General features: G+C 49.6%; 1 protein-coding gene across 4 annotated transcripts; it reads left to right on the top strand.

Annotated features, from left to right (window-relative positions):
• The first annotated feature begins 9,297 nt into the window (after positions 1-9,297).
• Positions 9,298-25,190, top strand: TBC1D13 (TBC1 domain family member 13). Of its 4 annotated transcripts, XM_081586867.1 has the most exons (12): positions 9,298-9,381; positions 10,373-10,446; positions 12,190-12,230; positions 12,839-12,900; positions 13,024-13,123; positions 13,993-14,075; positions 15,836-15,995; positions 19,033-19,240; positions 20,152-20,315; positions 21,400-21,560; positions 21,768-21,825; positions 22,703-25,190. In XM_081586867.1, exons 1-12 carry the CDS (start codon positions 9,359-9,361, stop codon positions 22,766-22,768), a joined length of 1,200 nt encoding a protein of 399 aa, XP_081442993.1. In that variant the 5' UTR covers positions 9,298-9,358; the 3' UTR covers positions 22,769-25,190. The 4 variants fall into 4 exon arrangements, with proteins under 4 accessions (XP_081442993.1, XP_081442994.1, XP_081442996.1 ...); XM_081586868.1 differs by lacking the exon at positions 12,190-12,230; XM_081586870.1 differs by lacking the exon at positions 12,190-12,230 and having other exon boundaries at positions 10,373-10,472; positions 12,811-12,900.
• The last annotated feature ends 72 nt before the right edge of the window (positions 25,191-25,262 follow it).

The raw sequence follows: 25,262 nt of genomic DNA, 5'->3' as shown, positions 1-25,262 counted from the left end.
ACAGCCCGATATCCTTTTGAATATAGATGCAAATATTTTAACAGAATTTTCAGCAGAATAAATACAGAATAAATTGAATTCTTAGCAGAATAAACTGCTTTAGAGTTTGTGGTAATTTGTTACATAAATCCTAGGAACCTAATATAATCGTCTGTCTGTATAGAAAATTCTGTGGGATCTACAAGAAAGCTTCTCAAACTAATGATTGGGTTCAGCAAGATTTCAAGATACGAGTCAAGAAAAGTAATAGATAATAATGTATTATTCGAAATTAATTTTATCATTATAAATAATAATGAAAATAAAAGCAATTTGATTTCTGTATTCCTGTAACACATAGTTTGAAATAAAAAAAAAATACCATTTACGATAGCATCAAAAAAATACCTAGAATTATCTAGGACTTCCCTGATATCTCAGTTTGTAAAGAATCCACCTGCAATTCAGGAGACCCCAGTTCAATTCCTGGGTCGGGAAGATCCTCTGGAGAAGGGATAGGCTACCCAGTCTAGTATTCTTGGGCTTCCCTGGTGGCTCAGCTGGTAAAGAATCCTCCCACAATTCGGGAGACCTGGGTTCGATCCCTGCGTTGGGAAGATCCCCTGGAGAAGGGAAAGGCTACCCTCTTCAGTATTCTGGCCTGGAGAATTCCATGGACTGCATAGTCCATGGGGTTGCAAAGAGTTGGACATGACTGAGTGACTTTCACTTTCAGGAATGAATCTGAGCTTCCCAGGTGGCATTAGTGGTAAATTACCTGCCTGCCAATGCAGAAGACATAAGTAAGAGGCAGGTTCAATCCTTGGATCAGGAAAATCCCCTGGAGGATGGCATGGCAACACACTCCAATATTTTTGCCTGGAGAATCCCATGGGCAAAGGAGCCTGGTGGGCTATAGTCCATGGGGTCACAAGAGTCAGACATGACTGAGGCGACTTAACCACACATGCAGGAATGAATCTGACCAATTATGTGTAAGACCTGTACACTGAAAACTACAAAACACGGCTGAGAGAAACTAAAGACCCGAATAAATTGCTGTTGTTGTTTAGTCACTAAGGCGTGTCCCACTCTTGCAACCCCATGGACTGCAGCCCACCAGTCTCCTCTGTCCATGGAATTCTCCAGACAAGAATACTGGAGTGGATTGCCATTTCCTTCCCCAGGGGGTCTTCCCAACCTAGAGATCAAACCTGGGTCTCCTGTATTGGCAGACAGATTTTCTTACCACTGAGCCACCAGGGAAACCCAAATAAATTGAGCCATGTATTATGTTCAGGGATCAGATGATTCAATAATGTCAGGATATCAGTTCTTTCCAAATTGATCTGCAGTTTCAAAAGTCCCAACCAAAATCCCAGCAGTTTTTGTTTTTGAGAAATTGACAAGCAGACTCTGAAGTTCCTATACAATGCAAATTATCAAGAGCAAAAGCCAGAATAACCTTTAAAAAGGAACAGAGTTGATGGACTTAAAACTACTTAACTTTAAGACGTTATAGAGCTACAGAATTATAGAGCTACAGTGTAGAGCTTTAAGGCTTACAGAGATACTTAAGTAGTGTTGTGAGGCCAAAAGGATAGACAAGGCGATCACTGTAATGCAACAGAAAGTCCAGAAATAAGTCCTGCAAGTACATGGTTGATTTTGATTCAGTTGGAAAAAAGATAAACCTTTTCAACAAATGGTGGTTCGACAATTAGATATTCATATGAAAATAAATGAACTTTGATACATACCTCACAGTATTTACAAAAATTAATTCAAAATGGATCACAGATCTAAATATAGTGTTGTGGAATCCAGAGTCACAAAACACACCTCAAAGGACACTCAGGACAGTGGAGTACAGTTTATTACGCCAGCAGGTCCAAGGGGAATCAGTACCCTACAAGGACCCTGATGTTTTGGAGAGGCCCAGTTTTATAACCCCAGCTATGTGACTGGTTACATGTTAGCAACCTTTTTGTTGTACATGACTGAGTTTTACAACAAGTAGGTGCTAACAAACAATTAAGGTTAAAGATGGGGAACAATGATTATACATCAAGGAGGGATGTCTCCATGGTTAATTTAACAGGGGCAGCCTGATCTCAACTACAATCTCCCTTTGTCATCTGTAGGGAGGGAAGTCTCCAGGAGACCTGGTTTTCTTTCCTCACTCTTGGGCAGGGTTCAGGCCCAGTTCACATCTTGTCTTTAAGATGGATGACTGGCTTCAAGATGGAGTCTTTCCTGCTTTCTTCACATTGGCCCCAACAATAGAACCTAAAACTATAAACTGTAGGAGAAAAATCTTTGTGATATCAGAGTAGGTAAAAGATTGAGGGATATGACATCAAAGATTGTTCAGACTTTATCAAAGTTAGGAACTAATGCTCTTAAAAAAAACACAAAACTTAAGAGCCCATAAAGGCAAGCCACAAACCACAAGAAAATATCTACAAATCACATATTTTAAAAATACAGATAGAGACTTCCCTGGTGGTTCAGTGGTTAAGACACCACAATTTCTCTACAGGGGACATGGATTTGATTTCTGGTGGGGGAGCTAAGATCTCAAATGCCTCCCAGCACGACCAAAAAATAGGAAAAAAATTAAAAGACATACCATGTCATACCCATTAAGATGACTATGATCATCAAAATAGAAAAGAATGTGTTGATGAAGATGTGGAGAAATTGAAATGTGCACTTTTGGTAAAAATGTAAATGGGTGTAGCCATTGTGGAAAACAGTATGGTAGTTTCTCAAAAAATTAAGAATAGGATTGCCATATGGCCCAGCAATTTACCTTTTGAGTATACACCCCGAAGCGTTGAAAACAGGGTCTCGAAGAAATATTTGTACACCCATGTTCACAGCAGCATTATTTTCAGTAGCCCCAAAGTGGAAGCAATCCAAGTGTCCACTGATGGATGAGTGGATAAACAAAACATGAAATATTATTCAGCCTTTAAAAAAGGAAATTCTGACTCATGATAAAACATGGATAAACCTTTTGGACATTATACTAAACAAAATAAGCCAGTCACAAAAAGCATAAATACTCTTATTATCTCATTTACGTGAGGTTCCTAGAGTAGTCAAATTCATAGAAACAGAAAATAGAATGGAGGCTGCTAGAGGCTGGGGGAGGGAGAACGGTGAGTTGTTTAGTGTGTGTAGAGTTTCAGTTTTACAAGATGAAAAGAATTCTGGAGATTGGATCCACAACAATGTTGAGTGTACTTAACACTACTCAATCTTACTTAAAAATGATGAGGAAGGTAATTTTTTTTTTTTTCTTAGAAGAGGAAGGTAAATTTTATGTTACGTTCATTTTGCCACAATTAAAAATAAAATACATTCATCCAGAATATCTAAAGAGTTCCCAAAACTCAATTTCAACAAGAAAACAAGCAATTCAATAGAAAAAAAAGGGAAAATTTTAATAGATTTGAACAGATAACTTCCCCAAAGAAGATATATAGATGGCAAACACATGAAAAGATGTTCAACATGATTAATCTTTATAGAAATGCATATTAGAACAACAATAAAATACCACAGGGCTTCCCTGCTGGCTCAGAGGGTAAAGAATCTGCCTGCAAAGTGGGAGACTTGGATTCCATCCTTGGGTGGGGAAGATCACCTGAAGAAGGGAATGGCTACCCACTCCAGTATTCTTGCCTGGAGGATTCCATGGACAGAGGAGCCTGGGGGTCTGGGGGTGGTCTACAGTCTATGGGGTAGAAAAGAGGTGGACATGACTGAGTGAGTAACACTTTCACTTCACTTTTTATGCACCTACTAGAATATCTAAGATAAAAAAGACCCACTACACTAAGTGCTGGTGAGGAGATGTGTGTGTGTGTGTGTGTGTGTGCGCACGCACGTGCGCGCATGCTTGTGCTTAGTTGCTCAGTTGTGTCTGACTCCTCGCGACCCCATGGACTGTACCCACCAGGCTCCTCTGTCCATGGGGATTTTCCAGGCAGTAATAGTGGAGTGGGTTGCCATGCCCTCCTCCAGAGGATTTTCCCAACCCAGAGATCGAACCCAGGTCTCCTGCATTACAGGCGGATTCTTTACCATCTGAGCCACGAGGGGTGAGGAGATGGTACAAGAGAAACTCTCACACACTTCTAGAGTGGCTATAAAATGGTACACCCATTTTGGAAGGTGGTTTAGCAGTTTAAAAATTTTAAATTCATCCAGTTGTTCCAGTCTAAGAGAAAAGAAAGTATGTGCACACAGAAAGACTTTTGCATCAATGTTCACAGCGGCTTTCAGTGTAATAGACAAAAAATGGAAACAACCCAAATGTTCAACCCAGATGAATGGATAAACTATGGTTGATTCATCTAGTAATGGAATCTATGGCAATGAAAAGTGTTGATACATGAGACAACATGCATGAATCTCGAAGTAATTATGCTGAGTGAAAAGAGCCAGATAAAAAAATTAAGTCTAGAAAACTCAAACTAATCTATAGTGACAGAAACTAGATCAGTGGTTGCCTGGGCATGGAGGTGGGGAGGAAGTGAGGAGATAGAAAAGAGCAGGAGAAATCCTTTGGGGGTGATGGGTGTGTTTATTATTTTAATTGTGATTTCACGTATGTCTAAGCCTATAGAAGTGTACACTTTAAATATGTGTCGTTTACAGATGATTATATCCAGAAACTGGTAAAATTGTATTAATTCCCTCGTGGTCCAGGGGTTAGGACGCCCACACTTTCAGTGAAGAGGCTCAGGTTCCATCCCTGCTCAGGGAACTGAAATTCTACAAGCCTTGTGGTGTGGCCAAGAAAAAAAAAAGAAACCACTGAGGGAAAACCTATAATACTTCAATATAAAAAGTTTAAAAAAAACTGGGGCTTCTCTGGTGATCCAATGCTGAAGAATCTGCCTTCCAATGCAAAGGACACAGGTTTGATCCTTGCTCCAGGACGACTGCACATGCTGTGGAGCAACTAAGCCTGTGTGCCACAATTTCTGAGCCTGTGTTCCAGGAGCCACAACAACCCAGCCCACAGGCCGTAGCGTGGTCTGTGACAAGAGAAGCCGCTGCAACAAGAAGCCTGCGCTCTGCAACTAGAGAGCAGCCCCTGCTCTCCACAACTAGAGAAAGCCCTGGTGCAGCAATGAAGACCCAGCACAGCCAATAAAATAAAAAGTTTAAAAAATGGTATTCAGTTCAGTTGCTCAGTCGTGTCCGACTCTTTGTGACCCCATAAACTGCAGCACACCAGGCCTCCCTGTCCATCACCAACTCCCGGAGTCCACCTAAACCCATGTCCATTGAGTCAGTGATGCCATCCAACCATCTCATCCTCTGTCATCCCTTCTCCTCCTGCCCTCAATCCTTTCCAGCATCAGGGTCTTTTCAAATGAGTCAGCTCTTCGCATCAGGTGGCCAAAGTATTGGAGTTTCAGCTTCAACATCAGTCCTTCCAATGACTCTTCAGGACTGATTTCCTTTAGGATGGACTGGTTGGATCTCCTTGCAGTCCAAGGGAGTCTCAAGAGTCTTCTCCAACACCACAGTTCAAAAGTATCAATTCTTCAGTGCTCAGCTTTCTTTATAGTCCAACTCTCACATCCATACATGACTACTGGAAAAACCATAGCCTTGACTAGACGGACCTTTGTTGAAAAAGTAATGTCTCTGCTTTTCAATATGCTGTCTAGGTTGGTCATAACTTTCCTTCCAAGGAGTAAGCATCTTTTAATTTCATGGCTGCAGTCACCACCTGCAGTGATTTTGGAGCCCAAAAAAATAAAGTTTGCCACTGTTTCCACTGTTTTTCCATCTATTTGCCATGAAGTGATGGAACCCGATGTCATGATCTTAGTTTTCTGAATGTTGAGCTTTAAGTCAACTTTTTCACTCTCCTCTTTCACTTTCATCAAGAGGCTCTTTAGTTCTTCTTCACTTTCTGCCATAAGGGTGGTATCATCTGCATATCTGAGGTTATTGATATTTCTCCTGGCAATCTTAACTCCAGCTTGTGCTTCCTCCAGCCCAGCGTTTCTCATGATGTACTCTTCATATAAGTTAAATAAGCAGAGTGACAATATACAGCCTTGATGTACTCCTTTTCCTATTTGGAACCAGTCTGTCCCTTGGACTGCAAGGAGATCCAACCAGTCCATCCTAAAGGAGATCAGTCCTGGGTGTTCATTGGAAGGACTGATGTTGAAGCTGAAACTCCAATACTTTGGCCACCTCATGCGAAGAGTTGACTCATTGGAAAAGACCCTAATGCTGGGAAGGATTGGGGGCAGGAGGAGAAGGGGACAACAGAGGATGAGATGGTTGGATGGCATCACCGACTCGATGGACATGGGTTTGGGTGGACTCCAGGAGTTGGTGATGGGCAGGGAGGCCTGGCGTGCTGCGATTCATGGGGTCACAAAGAGTTAGACATGACTGAGCGACTGAACTGAACTGAACTGTTGTTCCATGTCTAGTTCTAACTGTTGCTTCCTGACCTGCATACAGGTTTCTCATTAGTGCTTGTCAAATGGCTCTGTGAAAAAGTTGTACCACATCAAGTCTTTTGAAAGCTGTTTGAGAGATGTCTGTTTCTCCACACCCTGGTGATGGTGGGTGTAATAAATACTGATGACTCTTCCGAGTCTGAGTGGTGCGATATGGTTGTTCAATTCGTATTCCTGAGTATGAGTCTAATTCAATGTCGTTTCAGGGATTGGCAAGACATCTTTCTTTCTTCTTTGAAGTGCCTGCTTATAAACTCTGCTGCCTTACCTCCTTCAGATGTTTGCTTGGACAATGCCTCAGAGCAGTTTTTCTGACCCCACTGTGTAAAATCGCAGCCCCCTCCCACTATCTGAGCTCAGTTCAGTCACTCAGTCGTGTCCGACTCTTTGTGACCCCATGGACTGCAGCATGCCAGGTTTCTCTGTCCATCACCAACTCCTGGAGCTTACTCAAACTCACGTCCATCCCATTACCTACTCCTGCTTTATTTTCCCCTGTTGGAATTTATCACCATCTGACATACCATTCAGTTTACTTGTTTACCCTATTTAACGTCTAACTCCCCTCACTAAAGCCTCAATGCTTTGAAGGAAAGGATTTTGTCGTTTATTCATTACTAAATCCCCAATACCCAGGACATATCTGGCACATCAGAGGCACTGAATTCATTTCTTATTGTTTTTTTTTGAGTTAATTTCTTGAATGAATGAGTGCTTTTCCCTTTTGGGGTGTTTCGTTTTCTTGTTGATTTAAGAACTCTGTATATGTTAGGAGGATTAACCCTTTATCATAAAAGCTGCACATACTTTTCCATATTGATGCTTGTCTTTACTTTATCATTGGGTCTTCCTTGGTGTGCATGGACTTTCTCTAGTTGCAGCAAGTAGGGGAAAGTGAAAGTGAAAGGCACTCAGTCCTGTCCAACTCTTTGCGACCCCATGGAGCAAGTAGGGGGCTACTCTCTAATTGCAGTTCACAGGCTTCTCATTGTGGTGGCTTCTCTAGTTGAAGAGAACAGGCTCTAAACATTCAGGCTTCAGTAGTTGCCCCAGTTGCTTAGTTGCCGCGAGGAATATGGAATTCTCCCAGACAGGGACTGAACCCACGTCCCCTCCATTGGCAGACAGATTCCCAACCACTGCATCAGCAGGGAAGTTAGAGACTGAAAATTTTATATTGTTATACATCAGTCTTATCTTTCATGGCTTCTGGGCCTTCTGTCTTCCTTCTCTAATATTATAAATATTTTTTTCTATATATTTTTCTTTCAATCCCATAGGTTTTTGCCCTTACAGAGCTTTAATTCATTTAGAATTAATTTTTCAGTCAGATATTAGATAGGAATAGATCTTTTTTTTTTCTTCCAAATGATAGCCAGTGGTCTATTTTTCTTAACACGTGGCTTGTGTTTTTCCCTGTCTTCCTAATCAAACTTTCAAAGGGCTGTCTGGTATTCTTTTTATCCGGAAAAAAATTTCTTTCCTGTTGTGCAACTAAGTCATTTTTTAAAAAAGTGAAAATGTTAGTTGCTCAGTTGTGTCCTATTCTTTTTGACCCCATGGACTGTAGCCCACCAGGCTCCTCTGTCCATGGAATTCTCCGGGCAAGAATAGTGGAGTTGGTAACCATTCCCTTCTCCAGGGGATCTTCCCAACCTAGGGATTGAACCTGGGTCTCTTGGGTAGATCTTTTTTTACCGTCTGAGCCACCAGCAATTAAGTCAACATTTATTCATTTCTTATATTTCATGCAAAGGAATGTAACCTTTGTACTGTGTGGAGCCCTTTAGCACAATAGCTAGCACACAGTGGGAGCAGAAGCTGTGTGGTGAGTGAATAAAGTAACAGATGTCTGTGTGCCTGGTCCATGGGGCAGTGAAGTCTTGGTGAGCAGCAGCTGAGAGCTGGAGGAGATTTCAATATTATACAGTCCAGTGACAAAGTTTTCACCGATCTGCGGAGACATTAAAAAATACGGACAATTAGCACATAAGTACACATATGTATGGCTGCCAACTGTCTTTTCTTGGGAAGGATCCTGAAATTTCGTTTTTCCTTTTCTGTTGTTCTGATATTATGGTAAATATCATATTCATGAAATCCAAAAATCAAGGAATCACTGAATTGTGGTCCTACTCTTCCGTTCAGTAGTTACTGAACCATCTGTTCAGTGTGATCACTCCTATAGGTGTGGGGGGCTCAGCAGTGAAAAGACCAGCCAGGAAGGCCTGTATAGCTTAGCGAGGGGGTTGGGGTCTAAATCCCCGATGGAGAAGGAGATGGCAACCCACACCAGTATTCTTGGCTGAGAAATCCCACAGACAGAGGAGGCCGGGTGGGCTACCTACAGCCCATGGGATCACAAGAGTCGGACACGACTTCGCGACTAAACCATCACCAGGACATCCTTGAAACGACAGCTCAGCAGCTCACTGCAGGTGTGGAACCCGTAAGGAAGAGGACCAGGTGACAGGTGTGTTTGCGTACTCGGAAGCTTGCCCCTCCTAACCTCCATGCAAGGGCAAGACAGAAGCCTCGGTGCGAACGGTCTGCGCCGGTCACCTGCGCGTCCGCAAACTTGACGCACTAGGTAGGTAGAGGTAGGTGCGGGGGGGCGGGGGGGTGGAGCAGAGGCGGGGCCTCGTTCCCGGCGTCCTCTCGCCCCGCCCACCCCGCCGGGCCGTCTGACGGTGGCAGGGAGCAGGGGTGGCACGTGAACGGGGCGGGGCGGGGCAGTGCGGAACGCGCGCGCCTGCGGTTGAGTTTCCGGTCGGAGGCCTTTGCCCAGCGCCCCGCGTCCCTGAGGGGCGGCGGCGGGGCGGCGGTGGAGGAGGCGGCAGCAGCTGGGGGGAGATCCGGAAGTCAACACCATGTCGAGTCTGCACAAGAGCCGGTGAGGAGACACCGGGGCCGACCAGCCAGGCCATTGCTGGCCAAGCTGTCCCTTTTGACCTGCGGGGGTGGGGGGGCGCGCGAATGTGGCTAGGAATCGGGACCTCTCACCTCGCCGCCCCCCCACCCCTCCCGGGCTGAAGGTTTTGGGCGCCCACTTTCCAGCCTCTTTGCTGTGGGCCTGAGGCGGGGCACGGAACGGGGACATCTCTCCTGCCTCTCGGTGTTGCCGCTTCTCTCTCTCCCCCGCACCCTGGATCCTTTCCCCTGGTTACTTCCTCTTCTAGGGCCTTGATGCCCGATCCCGATGCACCCCCCCTTTTTCTCCCCTCCTTGTTAACCCTTTGCCCCTGTACCCTCATCTATTCAAATGCTTCCCCTCCCACGTACCCTTTTCTTACTAGAAATGCTAGAAAACCTAGATTCTCCAGTCTGTTCCCCCCACCCCCACCCCCGAGGCCAAATCCTGCAGCGTTGGCTAATTTTCCTCCTACTTCAGTTTTCCTCCAGTTTTTAAACCTTTTGTCCTTGCCTGCCCGCAGGCCCAGAGGTCTTCTAATGGTTTTATTTTTAAGCTTGGGATGCTGGGTGCGGGTTACACAGGTCCTTGTCCACAGATCAGGTTACTCCTGATTCTTAGGGTTTTTGGAGTTCAGATAGCAGCAGTGTGGTTTGGACCTGGCCAGCAGGAAGTGCCCAGTAAATGCCGGCTCAGTAAATATTAGAATGTGTCTGATTTCATGGTGCTCATTTGAGAACTTTTAGACAAGAGTATCTAGATTTCTGGACTTAGAGGAAAAAGTGATCTGTAGTTCTTCAAAGCTGCCCTTTGGCCAGGGTTTTGCCTGTGCTTTGCCATCTTTGTGTCCTGAAGGGGAGGGAGGAACAGGTTGGAGACTGGGGGTGTAAGGGAGCTGTGGGCTTTAGGAGGGATCGCTGACCCTGTCATCTTGGGGTTTGTGTGTCATTTGCCTCTGTCTCCCTCCTTCTAGGATTGCAGATTTCCAGGATGTCCTGAAGGAGCCCACGATTGCCTTGGAAAAGCTTCGGGAACTCAGTTTTAGTGGTAAGAGGCAACTCTCCATTTTCAGGGTTTTCCTGGAGCAGCGTTGTGACAAAGATGGAGGGGGAGCAAGCCGAGGCCACACCTGGCTATTTCTGGGGACCAGCCTGCCTTTTGGGAGCTTTTCCAGATTCTGTGGAGCTGAACAACCAGGAATGCCCTGAGCTTGGTTCTCAGAGCAGTGGCGCCCTAGGTTAACATGCCTGTAGGCCTTAGACGGCTTCCCTAGTGGCTCAGTGGTAAAGAATTCGCCGCAGTGCAGGAGACGCGAGTTTGATCCCTGGGCCGGAAAGATGCCCTGGAGGAGGACATGGCAACCCAGTATTCATGCCTGGAGAATCACGTGGACAGAAGAGCCTGGCAGGCTGCAGTCCATTGGGTTGCAAAGAGGCGAACATGGCTTAGTGACTAAGTGCGCGTGCACGCACACACAGCCCTTAGACCAGGCGCTCATTGGCCTGTAAGGGATGCTGATTGCTTCCTGGGAGTAACTGGAGGGCAGAGGGGAGACTTCTTGAATGGAGGAAAGGTCTTTCCTCATTCCTCAGCAGGCTTCCTGTGTTGTAGAATTTGGTTAGCTACGAAGCGGTTCCTGGTTCTCTCTGTGGCTTAGGACCTAAGCCAACTCAGGCAACAGTGAACTTTGGTTCATGGTAAAATTCCAGCCTTGAGTCACTCACTTTAAGGAGCTGAACCGCAGCAGTTTTTGACTTTGCCCTCCTCGGACTGGCTAACTTTTCAACGCAGAGACTCGTGCATGTCTTTAAAAATACCCTAGGGTGTTCTGGTAGCTTCTTGTGACTGCTCTGCCCTTGCAACTTTGTCAGCAAGGACGCTTGAGTTGCCCCCTGCATCCCCATGCAGATTCTGAGGTGAGGACATTAGCTGCTGTTCACAGTACTGGGGAGACTGTAGCAACAGCTGCTTTAGCAAGCGTCCTGACAGTATTTCAGGAGAAGTTCATCTTTCAGTTCAGGAGTGATATTTAGGCCCTGAAGATCTTGAGGGGTTCTGGGATCTGTGCTGAGCTGAAGAATCTGCCAAGCCCCAGGGGAGGCAGTCTGCGGCAACGGTTACAAGCTGGTCTCTAGAGTCAGACCTGTGTTGGAGTCCTTGATTGCTCTGTCTTTATAGATGAATTTCTTTATTTGTAAGATGGGGACAATGATGCTGATCTTCCTTACTTACTAGGGCTATAATAAGGATTAAGTGAAATTTTAAATCTGTAAAACGCAAAACACTGAGCATTCAGAGCTTAGTTTATATTCCACAGATGCTTATAGAATACCTGCCCTGGGCTAGGTAGTGAAACAGTAAGACAGATTTGGTCCTCATCTTTCTGGGGCTTTCCCCAGTATTAGGGGTTACAGATGTTAAATAAATATACAGATTATATCATACATTCCCATTTGCGAGGGGTTCCATGAAGGAGATGTGATGGAGCCATTATTGTTTATGTCAAGGAGCCTGACTTTATTTGGGAAAAGGTGGTGTGGTTGGTGAAGGCTGCTCTGAGGAAGAAATATCAAAGATCAGAAGCTGTTATCCTCAAAAGAACATTCCAGACGGGGTCACAGAGCGAGAGTACGCATAAGATTAGCATTGTCTAGTAATCTTTCTGGCGGCAAACAGTTCTTGAAGAAGTACTTCTTGCCCACTACACTCCCTGCCGACTGGCTCCGAGGTGGAGGGCTGGGGGGTTCCGGGCCTCTGCGGGGGCGTGACCTTTGCCTGCTGTGTCCACAGGCATCCCCTGTGAGGGCGGACTGCGCTGCCTCTGCTGGAAGGTGGGTGTGCCTGGGCTGGGGCTTCTGCTCTGCTGAGAGTCCCCGGGTTCCCGCATGGGCTGTCCCCACCCCTGGCCCCTTCTTCCAATTTTCTGCCTTTCCTTGCTTGTCCCAGGAAGCTTTTCTGGGAAGTTCTGGGTTTTCTGTTTCTCTTGGCATCCCCGTCCGGGATCCCCCTGGGGATGGAATGCTTTGTAATGCCAGCAAAGCCCTCTGCTTCCTGGTCCAGACAGCTCAGTGGAAGCGATGCTGATTGGGACAATAAAAGGCTATGCTTTGTCTAAAGCTTTTCGCTGAGGTGGGAGCAGAAGAAGCTCAGTGTCCTGGTTTCCAACCCCTTTGAGCACAAGATTTTATTATCATTTGGGAGAGTCTGTGGGAGGGAAAGCAGTGGAAAGGGCTGCTTCAGGATAAAGGACGAGGAAGCCAGTGGGGAGAAGAGGGGAGGCTACCCGCAGCCTGTGCCTATGTTCCTGGGTTTTACCTAGCCCGTCTTGACTTCTCTGGGCTTTATCAGACGTTTTCCTTGAGGCCTGTCAGCCTCCATCTACTTCCGGGGTTGGGCTAGGGGAGTCGCCAGAGCTTTGCTCTTCTCTCTCTCTCTGCAGATTCTCTTGAACTACCTCCCCTTGGAGAGAGCCTCATGGACCTCCATCCTGGCCAAGCAGAGGTGAGACCCTGACACACGGGGATGGCGGGAGGGCCTTTGTATTGGGCAGAGCAGGTGGTGTGAGTCCAGCCCACTTCCTGTTGCTACGCTGCTCTGGGCTCATCCCTCTCTCCTCTCCTCCAGGGAGCTGTATTCTCAGTTTCTGAGGGAAATGATCATCCAGCCTGGCATCGCCAAGGCCAACATGGGTGTGTCCAGGGAGGATGTGACCTTTGAGGACCATGTGAGTAGGGGCGCACAGTGGGGACCGAGGCTGCAGAGTGGGGTGGGGGAGAGGTGTGGGCCTTGGAGTGGGCGAGGTCCCTCAGTCCAGAGGCCAGGTGCTGCTGATCCTACTCCCTTCTACCCCCTCCCCCGCCAGCACCTCGTTTTTGCATTTGGCTTCTCTGCCGACAAAGGCTGTTGAGTCTCCATGCTCTCCCCAGGCTCCAGGCCCAGTCAGGACCACAAGTGATGACTGGGATCCAGGAGTGCTGTGTGTGCAGTGCTGAGCCTAGTCCTCCACACGTTGGCTTCTCAGCTCCCTTACTCCAGGAAGCTTCTGTGATACTGTAGTTGAAGGGAGTCCGAGCGGGGCCGGGGTGAGGGTAAACTGCGTTTCTGCAGCCCGGAGGAAGCCTCATTCTATCTGCAAAAACCCAACTTCTCCCTGGTGCTTCGCAGTCGGGAACCGGAGATGGATTGGATCCAGCCTGATCCTCCAAAGACTGAAATTGGCAACTCAGAGTATTGATGAATTAGATTCGAAGAGACCTAACGATGCAATATTCATTCATTCAGCAAGCATTTAGTGAGCACCTGTTATACAGAGTGTTCTGGAGCTGTGGACAGGGAAGGGCTGAGTCCCTGCCGAGCAGGGAAGTGCTTAGAGCTGACCTCGGGGCTTGTCTGCGGGATGTGGACGAGGATGGAGATTTGGGAGGCCGAGGGGGTGCCTGTGCTGCTGCTCGACTAGCTCGCAGGCCGTCTCAGCCATAGCTGCATCTCTGCTGGGAATGCTGGTTCATGGGCTACTGCTCAGGCCCCCAAGACTGGGGTCTGCCCCTGGGGTCCTAGCCGGCCGAGGACAGCGTGGCTCATTTTCCCCCACAGCCTCTGAACCCCAACCCCGACAGCCGGTGGAACACGTACTTCAGGGACAACGAGGTGCTGCTGCAGATCGACAAAGATGTCCGGTGAGCAGGTCGCTGGGGCGGGGAGCTGCCCCTGGGGCTTCTGGGGGTTTTCCTCTGCTTCTGCCCTTTCCCAGCCCAGCCCAGGCCCACAGGGAGGTGTCTGAGGAACTGCTGGGGAGTTGTCCCTGTAGCTGAGTCCAGGCCAAAGGCACAGCAGGCCTGGCGAGGTGCAGGGGTGCGGGGTGCTGGCGGTGGCCTGAGCGCCCAGCTCTCCTCTCTCCCTGCCTTAGTTTCACTTGTAGCCCAGGCCCCTACGGATTCATCTGCTCCTTCCTTCAGCAAATACTGAGGCCCTGCTATGTGACAGGCTCAGTGCCAGGCTGGGGGGTTGAGCATGGAATAAGCAGACATGGTCCCTCTCCTTAAGGAACTTAGAAGCTGAGGGGGAAGATGTGAAGACAAGATGGTCAACAAAATGGATCTTCCGTGTCACTAACATTTGTGGTGACTGCTCTGAAGGCAGAGTTCAGGGTGCTTCAGGGCAGTTGGGACTTCTCGCCTGAGGAAGCAGCTGAGATTCTGAGAAGCCTGGAGGGGAGGGGGAAGGAAGGGCTGTGGTACCTCCCAGGGGAGGCCCTGAGAGCCTTCAGAGCTGGGCCGTCCAAGGAGCAGTGCGAAGGCCAGTGTGCCTGAGGCCCCACCGGAGGCAGGCGGGGGTCAGACCTTGGACTTGATCCCAGGGACATGGGGCGATCTCCCAAAGGGTTTAAGCAGAGGAGTGACAAGGTCAGAAAAGTGTTGTTTTTTTTTTCATTCAAATTGTGAGCTATACCGTGTGGCACGCTGTTCCTCTTTCTAGGGAAGTGTGGCCAGCTGGCTGTGCTGGCCTGCGGGGTGGGTGAGCCTGGCAGCCAGTGACTCTCCCACGTGGCTAGGTGAGGAGCTGGGGGCTTGTCTGGAGTGGCCCAGTGGTCAGAGCTTGGGTTCTAGAGTCTGTCCATCCACCTCCCTTTCCGTCCCCACTGCTTGTCAGCTGTGTTACCAGCCCCTCGCCACCCGGGGCTCCTCCTCTCCTGTGCTCACTGTGCCCAGGCCCCCCCTCCTCCCAGACAGCCCCGGTGGGACCCCAGCCAGGGGGGACAGTGGGTCTCTTGCCTCCTTCCTTCTCAGGCTGGTGTTGGGGAGCCTCTACCCACGAGGTGTTTCATCGCCCCATCTTAAGTCAGGAACCACGTCTTGAACCCAGATCTGGGCAGACAGGTTCTTAGCCTGGTAGTGACTGTAGCACGTTGTTCAGTGTTCCCGGAGGGCGAGTCTGCAGTGAGCTTCGGCTAAGAAGTCTGGACAATGTGCGTGCACCGCGATATATACATTTTAAAAACTTTCACATTCTAGAGACCGTCTCCCCACTTGATTGTTTCTCTATCTCCCCAGCTGTGTAGTATTCCATCGTACAATTTATAACTTAATGAAACCTCTTTTACCATTTTTAGCCTCAATACAAGCAGTTCATACTCTTGTCCATATTATCTTTTTGACATGGTAATTTGTTTGTGGTTTAAGAGAAGAGTTAGACTCTTCTCTTAAAGATTCTAAGGACACTTTAAAATATGTGTGTATGTGTATCTATTTGTAAGCATACATACCATATATGGGTATGTACACATATAAGATGACTACGTTGCTTTTGAAATAAAATGTTACTAACTTAAACACACACAAAAGGCTTTGGGGAGGCTGGGACACCTGGCAGCAGAGGGCTGAGGAGACGCTTAAAACCCTCTTGCCGAGTAACAGTCCTCTCCTGTTCCCCCTTGCAGGAGGTTGTGTCCAGACATATCCTTCTTCCAGAGGGCCACCGAGTACCCCTGCCTCCTCATCCTGGATCCCCAGAACGAGTTCGAGACCCTTCGTAAGCGGGTGGAGCAGACGACCCTGAAATCCCAGACGGTGGCCCGGAACCGGAGCGGCGTCACAAATGTGAGAGGCAACCTGAGGGCCTCGGGGACTCCTCGTGACAGCCTTTTCCTTCCTGCTTCCTTGGAACTAGTGGCCACAGGCCATTGGGCCCCTGACCATCCACCCTGACCGTTACCCAGAGCAGCCTTGGTCCTGCCCCATCCCCCTCCAGGCTCTTTCTGAAAATGGGATTCGAAGGCTGTCACGGTGCCGGGGCGGGGGGTGGGGTGCCCTGCTGTGCAGTGAAGGGGCCACACTTCTGGTCTGTGGTGGAGGCGGCGCTTGGAAAAGGAGCTGCAAGTGTGGTGAAGTGCAGTGGGAACAGTGACGGGCAGGGACCTGACCTGATCTGGGCATCAGGGAGGACTTTCCTGAGGAAGTGACATTTAAGTTGAGGCTCAAAGGATGAAGAGGAAAGGGCCTTCCAGGAGGAGAGAAGGACATGTGTGGAGAGAGCAGGGTGTGTTCAAGGAAAGGAGTCCAGCCTGAGCTGGGTAGGGGAGAGGGCGAGGGAAGGGTGTCCGGAGGATGCTGGAGAAGTGAGTGGTGGTGAGGCCATGTGGGCCTTTGTCCTGAGGACTGGGGACCCCTGCAGGATTCCTGGAGCCAGGGATATAAGACTGCCTTTGTCAAAGATTGCTGTGGACACTGTGAGGATGTTGATGGGAGAAGCAGGAATGGAGGTGGAGAGGCTGCCTGGTGCTGTGGTTGGTAGGGGCGGGGACTGGGGTGGAGAGGGAGCGATGTGAGGGACCTCAGAGAAAGGAAGGATGGGTCTTGTGCTGGCCAAGTTATGCTGAGTGTTTGAACCTCAGGCTTCTAGCAGACTTAATGTGATTCTGAGAAGCTGCTTATTGCTAAAAGGTATATTGTCTTATTCCTTAACACATACTGCTTTCATACCTGGAGCTTTGACTGACTTCTCAAAATTTTTCACTGTCCTCCAACAATGGAAAAATCCTTCTCTGTAACTCCCAGCAAGCTAGAGACAGGTACTGTAGCAGCTCCACTCTCCCCCTGCTGCCCTGGTGGAATGACCAATCAGGGCTTTGTTTCCTGGAGACCAGCCATCTTTCATCCCATGGGTGACTGGGAAATTCTGGCTGATCCCCCGGTGCCACCCGTCCACAACAGAGCTGGATGTGTCAGGAGGTGCCAAACGCTTGGCTCCATGACACTGTAGCTGCCTGAGTTGGTCGTCCTGTTTGGCTGCTGATGTTCTGTCTGCCTGGAAAGATGGGGACCTGGCTTCTGTCATTCCTTTCACTACAATAATTGGTGGCTGAGAACAAATTTTAGGTTTGGACCTGGTCCTGGTGGTAGAGAACCGAACCACAAGCTCCATCCTTAGGTCTCTGGATCCGGGGGCTGGGCAGTTTGAGTTAAAGCTGACTGTCTGTCTGACGCTGCGCAAATAACACCAGACTTGCCTTCCTGGGCCCTTGTTTCTTCTTCTGTATACTGGGCGTAATCATTTCTGCCCTGTCTGGCTTTTAAATTGCCAAGAGGGTGAACTGAGGTCATGGCTGTGCAGATTCTTGGAAAGCGGTGGGCACTCTCTGAGGCCTGGGCATCGGGTTCTAGAGCCAGCGTGGGTCCAAGTGCCACCACTTAATGCGAGACGTCTAATGAGTGGCCTAGCATTTCTGAACTTGTTTCCTCATCTTGAAACTAATGTGGAAAGAATCTTCTAGGCTGTGTTGGGCATTAAACAGTAAGGCTTGTAGGGCTTTTTCTTGCCCATAAAACCCTCTTGGTAAATGTTAGTGATATATGCATCTTAGTGTGTGCATATGTACACACATGTGTATGTGTATAGATGTATATATATGATGGAAAAGGACGCTTAATGTTCTCAAAACCCTGGGCTTCCAGGACAGCATTATACTCTGACCCTGCGGGGATGTGCCTGTGACCTTCATACAGGTAACCCCGGGCACTTGAACCTTTACAAAACTCCAAAGGGATCCTGATGTTGGGGTCCTCTGCTCTATTGTGTGAGTTATTAGCGAGATCATCTCTTCATTCATCTCCCAACTTTTTCTTACGAAGATTTTGAAATATTTAGAAACGTTGAAAGAAGAGTCAGCACGCACCCTCATACTTTCCACCTAAATTCATCAGTTGTTAACCTTTTGCCGTGTGTGTGTGTGTGTGTGTGTGTGTGTGTGTGTGTTACATAGAGAGTAAACTGCAGAGGTCCTGACCCCTTACCTCTCAGTCCTTCAGCAGGCATCCCCTGAGAATCAGGACATCCTCCTCCTCCCCACTGTCACATCTGCCCGTATTACCCATAATCCATAATAACAGCTCACATCCAGTCCCGGTTCAGCTGTCCTCTAGTTGTATCAAGAATTTTTTTTTTTTTGGCCACCCTGTATGGCTTGTGGGATCTTAGTTCCTTGACCAGGAATTGAACCTGAGCCCACAGCAGTGAAAGTAAGGAGTCTTATCCACTGGACCGCCAGGGAATTCCCTGTACCAAGAATGTTTTGTCGTTTTAAATCCCAGCCAGCACCAGGTTAGGGTTTATGCGTTGCACTGGGATGTTGAGTTTCTTTAGTCACTTCGGCTGGAGCAGACCTCCACTCCCCCCACCCCCCAACAGCATTTGACTTCTTCAAGAATCTTTCCCAGTTGTCTGTTTTTGACATATTTTGAATTTTTTTTTTAATTGAGCTATAACTTACGCACAAGAAAAGCGCAAACCTTAGGTATACAACTGGATGAACGTTTTCTCATGTATAAACCTATGTTAACTGCCAGCCAGATCAGGACATGGAACACTTCCATCATCCAGAAAGTTCTCTCATGCCCTTTCCCAGTCAGTATCCCTTCTCTCAGAGGTAAGCACCGTTCTGACTTTTATCACTAAATTATTAGATTTCAGTCCCTCTGGCTTGCGGAATGTTGCCCATTGTGGGTTTATCTGCTCGTTCCGGTGGCGTTGGACACATCCCTCTCCGCCCTGGGTTGCCCATGAGATGGAAGTTAAGTTTCAGCTCGCTGTCCATCATGCCTCCCACCTTCTTACCAAGCCCCTGCCCTTGTCCCCTAGATGAGCTCCCCACAAAAGAACTCGGCACCTTCCATGAACGAGTACGTGGTGCTGCCCAACGGCTGTGAGGCCCACTGGGAGGTGGTGGAGCGGATCCTGTTCATCTACGCCAAGCTCAACCCCGGCATCGCTTACGTGCAGGGCATGAACGAGATCGTGGGGCCCCTCTACTACACCTTTGCCACCGACCCCAACAGCGAGTGGAAAGGTAAACAGGTGGGCTCCTGGCTGCTCACGTTCGTTGTTGCTGCCTCTTAGAGAAACGGACCAAGGAAAGCTGGACTGATGGGCTTTATGTTAGCAAGCTGTTGTGCCACTCAGTTCCTTGTTTTGGTGTCTCCATTCTCTCTCTGTCGGATAAGGGGGTTGGCCTGAATCATGTCTGAGATCTTTTCTGGCTTGAACTTTCTAGAATGTTAGATGTTTACTGATCTCCTTAAAAATATATATATATATATGTATATATTTATTTGGCTGTACCAGGTCTTAGTTGCATCACGTGGATCTTGTAGTTGTGGCACGTGGGATCTAGTTCCCTGAACAGGGATTGAACCTGGACCCGCTGCACTGGGAGCCTGGAGTCTTAGCCACCGGACCACTAGGGAAGCACCTTCCCCCGCCTCTCCGCCCCCTGGTTTACTGATCTCTTCATATTTGTAACTGAATTTCTGGTAGATGAGATGAGATGTATAGACAGGAAGCTGAAAGAAAGGATTTAAATAAATAATGATTTTTAAAATGTCAGCAGAAGAACATGTAATCAACTGCAAAATCAGTGTACAGTGTTGTCAGAGTTGTGAGAAAAAAGAAGTGGGGATTCCCTGGTGGTCCAGTGGCTAGGACTCCTTGCTTTCACTGCGGAGGGCGCTGGCTGAGATCCCGCAAGCTATTTGGCGTGGCCAAAAAAAAAAAGAATTATGTCTGCTCTGGGGCTAGAGAGTGGGGTGTAGAGAGTGGTTATAGACGGAGGAAGTACGGAGGGACGCAGCCTGACCAGGGCGGGGTGACTTGATGGAGGCTCAGAGCTGAGGGTGAGCTCTCCACGTAGTTGAGAGGTGGGGTGTGTTGTGAGCCAGCTGGTCCTCTCGCGGCTGCCCTGACCCTGCCTGTCTCTCCCAGAGCATGCTGAGGCAGATACCTTTTTCTGCTTCACCAACCTCATGGCTGAGATCCGGGACAACTTCATCAAGAGCCTTGACGACTCACAGTGTGGCATCACCTACAAGATGGAAAAGGTGTACTCCACCCTGAAGGATAAGGACGTAGAACTCTACCTGAAACTGGTGAGGACCCCCAGGGCCACACAGCTTAGGGCAGACAGAACGGGGTAGAGGACAGCAGGCTCCTGAGCACCCTACCCAGGCCCAGGGTGGGGACTGGCCTGAGTCTGAGGATTAGAAGTGACTGCCACTGCCAGGGGCCAATGACCCAGGTGCTGAGGTGGGGTGGGGAGGTGGGGCAGCTGGTGGTTGGAGCCTGGCAGGCTGAGGATGAGGGGAGGTGGGTATGGTGCCCTGTGTGCCAGGCATGGTGCAGGCTGTTTACCTTATGCTTTGAGTTCAGCCTGTTAGAATCCTCCCAGAAAGGAAGTGTGAACTTCATTTTTAAAAATTATTGGAGGGACTTCCCTGGTAGTCCAGTGGCTAAGACTGTGCTCCCAGTGCAGGGGACACAGGTTCAATCCCTGTCAAGGAACTAGATCCCACATACTGTACCTAAGACCCAGGCGGCCCCGCCAAAAAAATTTATTGGGAGTGGCATTTCATGTTTATTTCAGGAAACTCTTCAGTAAAAAGAATGTTTATTTATAAACAGGAACAGTTTTGTGAACAAGAAAATATACATAAACATATCTTCTTAACCAAGTGTAGAATTATGGCTTGTTGTTTTGTAACAGGCTTTTCAGTCAGTAGTATCCACTGTGGCCGACCAGAGGGCTCATCCCCATTGGGAATAACTGCCTTGTGCGGTTGTTGTATGGAGTAAATAAGTTAGATATTTAATGTATTAAGCAGAAGGCCACGCTTACAGCAAGTGCCCAATAATGGTTTCTCTGTCCATAAATCCACAGTGACAGTCTGTGTAGTGTTTTAAAAGAATTTGAGCCATCACTTATAAATCTAAAGTGCTTATATTAAAAAAGTCTGGGTTTTTAGCTTCCCTCAAAAAAATCAGAGGATCTGACAGCATTGGCTGGCCGCAAGCAGCAGTCGCCCCTTTCACAGAGAGAGGCTCTCTGGGCGGCCCAGTGCCATCCCTGCCTCAGCGTGCCTGGCGCTCACGCTGGGCCTGCCGCTTAATCTGAATTCATGCCTGCTGGGCTGCATGGTGGTCCGTGGCCACTAGCCAACACCTCTGTCTCCCCAGCAAGAGCAGAACATCAAGCCCCAGTTCTTCGCCTTCCGCTGGCTGACCCTGCTGCTATCCCAGGAGTTTGTGCTGCCTGACGTCATCCGGATCTGGGACTCCCTCTTCGCCGACAGCAACCGCTTTGACTTCCTCCTCCTGGTTTGCTGTGCCATGCTCATGTGAGTGTGGCCGGGGGCGGCAGGGGGAGCTGGTGGGGGGGCAGGCAGGGGCTGCTGTCAAGAGGCTGGACTGAGCCTCTGGGATTCTCAGGGGAGCATCAGACCAAACTTGCTGGGGGTGGTGCGGCAGGGGCAGGAAGAGGCCCGGTGGGCCTGCTCTCAGAGTAGTCAAGAGGCCTTGCACTTTTTGTTGTTTGTTTTTCCTAGACTGATCCGGGAGCAGTTGCTGGAAGGGGACTTTACCGTAAACATGCGACTCCTGCAGGTAATGGAGTTCAGGGGGACGGGCTCAGTCTTTAACCATGAGGCAGACACTTAGCCAGCTGCCACCCCATGCCAGCTGCTGTGACAGGCTGCCTTGGGATCAGAAAAGGGTAGCAGGGCTTAAGAGTCCAGACCCCCAAGGCAGATCTGGGTTTGGATCTGGGTTGAATCCGGCTTTGCCACTGACCTTGAGTGTGGTGTGGCCAGTGACTTGGCCTCTCTGAACCATGCACTCTGCATAAGTAAGTCATAGCTGAGACACAGCCTTATTACCCAGTATGTGGTAACAATGCCCATTGGTAATGGCTCTCGGCCTGGGGAAGAAACTTGGGGGCCTTAGTGGTTAAGAACATGGGCCCAGGAGTCAGTTTTGGCTTTACATCTTTATTCTCCTGTGCTAGTCATGTCACCTAAGCCCAGTGGCAACCTCTCAGCCTTAATTACTTTGCCAATGCCTGGCCTGGGGTTGGTTTTCAGTAACTTCACTGACTCGATCTGTTAAACAGGCAGATTCGCATAACCCCTCATCAGGCTGTTGAGGTGACCCAGTGAGCGAATGCATGGACAATGTCCGGCCCTGATCCAGGCTCCTGCATGGAGCTCAGAGGTTGATGGCAGGAGATGGGGAGAGGTGAGGCAGGTAGTCCTGGTCCTGGGGAAGGGGCTGAGACCTTTTGGGTCGTGACTGGTTGGGGTGGTTAAGTCAGTGCTGCAGTGGGTGTAGCAGCAGCTCCCTGCAGGATTTGGACAGATGGGGGATGTCTGATATCCTGTGGTCCCCGGCCTTTAGCCCAGGGTCCAGCAGGGTGCCAGGTCCACTGCAGTGGTGCAGGGCAGGCTGACTTCAGAGGCATACTGTTGGCCTTTTCCCCACACAGGATTACCCCATCACAGACATCTGCCAGGTCCTTCAGAAAGCTAAGGAACTCCAAGACTCACAGTAGCCTGGCGGCAAAAGGCCCACGTTTGGGAGAGAAGCCCCTGCCGACCCTGGTGCCCTGGCTTCTGGGATGTGCAGAAGCCTGTGGGGTCCCAGCCAGAGGGGCCGATGCCGGACCGGCCTGCTCCAGGCCTCGCCCTGGCCTCCTGTCAAGGGCCTGCTGTGCCCCGCTCTTTCCTAACCATCGAGCCTGGGCTCCCCCCCACCCTTCGGCCCTGGACCCTCTGCCCAGGCCACGAGCAAGGCCGGGGCTCTCGAGGTTGTTTCCCGGGGCTGGGGCAGACTGCGAGCCCCTCCCTGCCTCTGCTCTGCCCCTCCCTCCCTGCCCTCTTGCTCCATCTTCTGGGCTCTGGTCAGGGAGGTGCTCAGCACATGGGCCAGAAACCGCTTCTTCTGGAGGTTGGTGCTTCCTGGGCTTCTCCATGGGGAAGGTGACACTGTGAAGGAGCTAAGAGGCTGCCGGGCCCAGGTCACACCTTGTGTCCCTTTCCCACTGAGAGTGTGTGTGTGTGTGTACTTGTGGGTTGCTGTGTATGTCTATTCCCCCTGGCGTGAGCTCCTCCTCCAGTCTGTGTGTGTGTGTCCCTGTGTACGGAGGGAGGTGACTCCCTCTAGTCTCTGTTTGTTTTGTCACCTCTCTGCCTTCGTCTCCCTTTCTCTCCCTCCAGCTCTTTCATGAAGGGTGTGTGGCTCTCATCTGTCTGCCGCTCTCTCCATTGCTGTCCGTCTGCCCTTCTCTCTTGGCTTGCCTTATCCCCAGCCCCTCCCCTCCCTTCTCAACGTTGGCTCAGAACCCTGGAGACAGAATGAAGAGTCTGGCTCAGCAGAGCTCCTGGAGGTCAGCCTTGGCCTCTGCAGCCTGTTCCCATCCCCCAGCGCTGGGCGCCCACGGCTCCCAGTCCACAGTGCCTCACTCGAGGGCCCTGAACCCATGCCCCACCACAGAATTCTTGGAAACTCCAAGCTGCTGGGAGCGGTTGGCCCGTGAAGAGCCAGCGCCCTCCTACCCAGGGAGGGAGGAGAGGGAGAGCTGAGGTTTCCTCAAAGGTCATCTCCCAAAGGAAAAAAAGCATTAAGGTTGGGATCCAGGTGCTCCGGAGGTGTAGTCGTTCCCATGGCTTCCAGGTGCCAGCCCAGGGCAGGCGAGTCCCTTTAAGGGCAAGTGGGGCCAAAGGGAGCCTCTCTGGGGCAGGCAGGGCTGAGATCAAAGGCCTGGGTCCTGTCCAGGCCTGGAGTGCCATGTCTCACCCCTCACAGGGGAGCTGAAGGCGATGCTGGCCCTTCCCTGGTCTTGTGCTCTGACTGGGATCTGAGGCAGGTGCATCTGGAGTAGAACAGCTGGCTCCTCCCACCCTGGGCCTGTTCTGACCAGGACGCTCCCTCCTTCTATGAGGAGGCAGGGGGGTTGCATCTGGAAGGCTGGATAATTAGCTCGGGTCCTCTTTGTCTCCCCAGACCGGCCCGCAGGGCCCCCCAAAGCCTCCCAGAGTCTGACAGCCAGGACTTGTGGCTGAGGGCCGGGAACAGCTTCCCCCCAGGCAGCCCCTGCCAGGCTGTCCTGTGGATGCTTTCACTTTCCTTTTTCCTCCTCCTCTCCCAGCACACTATTTGGGAGATTTTACTATTTATTCAGACTCCTGGTTATTTATTGCAGATTGGCAAGTGCTTGTTTTGGGGATGAAGGGTAGGGCTCGGGAAGTGGAAACATGGTCTTCCTGACCTTTCAGGTCCGCCAGCATCCTCTTCCCCCTGCCTCTGGGACCTTCCTGGTTTTCCAGGAGATCTGGCTGAGAGGGCTCTGAGCTCTGTAATAGAGCTGGGTATAAGGGGAACTGGTGTGTAAAGACCCTGGCATGGGGCAGAAACACACCGCTTTCCAGCAGCCTGGTTACCCTCTTCCCAGAACTGGTAGACTGGTAGTTCACTCCCAGCTTGATCCCTTCAGAGCCCGAGTCTTGGGCCACAGCCTGGGACCCAGCAGACACTGCCCAGGACCCTGATGCATTCTCTCTCGCTTCTCACTCTGCCCTCCCTCCTGGACCATACTACTTGAATCACTGCATCTGATTTGCCTCATCAGCAGACCTGGGTCCAGTGCCCTCTCCTTGGCCTTGTGAGAAAGGTCAAAAGAGCACAGGGACCGTACCCAGGTCAGACTGAGCTCCCCCAGTGGGAGGACCTGCCCTTGGCAATTCCCCTCGCCCCACCCCCAACTCTCAAGGGAGGCCCCAAGAGCCAGAGACTCCTAGGCTTCCTACTTGGAAGCTCCCCCAGAACTTGGGACATATACAGAATGAGCTGAATGAATTCAGCAGGTCTCACTCCGAGGGTCAGAATGTTAGTCTGCTTTTGTTTTTTCATCTGTTTCATTCTTTGAATCAATGCTGTTGATGACAAGTTGTCTAATAAATCATTGTTCTTTGCAATAGGTGTTGGTTCTGTGATGGGCTGAAACCTTTGAGACCTCAGAGCAGGAAAAAAAATGAGCAGAGAAAAAG

Source organism: Giraffa tippelskirchi, chromosome 4, assembly GCF_054371585.1.
Source record: "Giraffa tippelskirchi isolate mGirTip1 chromosome 4, T2T-mGirTip1v1.2.pri, whole genome shotgun sequence".
In the NCBI taxonomy this organism is placed as follows: Eukaryota; Metazoa; Chordata; class Mammalia; order Artiodactyla; family Giraffidae; genus Giraffa; species Giraffa tippelskirchi.
The sequence above is the reverse complement of the archived record's forward strand: the minus strand, read 5'-3'. Positions and strand labels throughout refer to the sequence as shown.

Bases quoted from the DNA above. Each gene is read 5' to 3' on its own strand.
- TBC1D13 (XM_081586867.1), top strand. From the start codon at position 9,359: ATGTCGAGTCTGCACAAGAGCCG. The intron at 19,241-20,151 runs GTAAACAGGTGG...TGTCTCTCCCAG, and splicing joins CCCCAACAGCGAGTGGAAAG to AGCATGCTGAGGCAGATACC. The intron at 21,826-22,702 runs GTAATGGAGTTC...TTCCCCACACAG, and splicing joins TAAACATGCGACTCCTGCAG to GATTACCCCATCACAGACAT.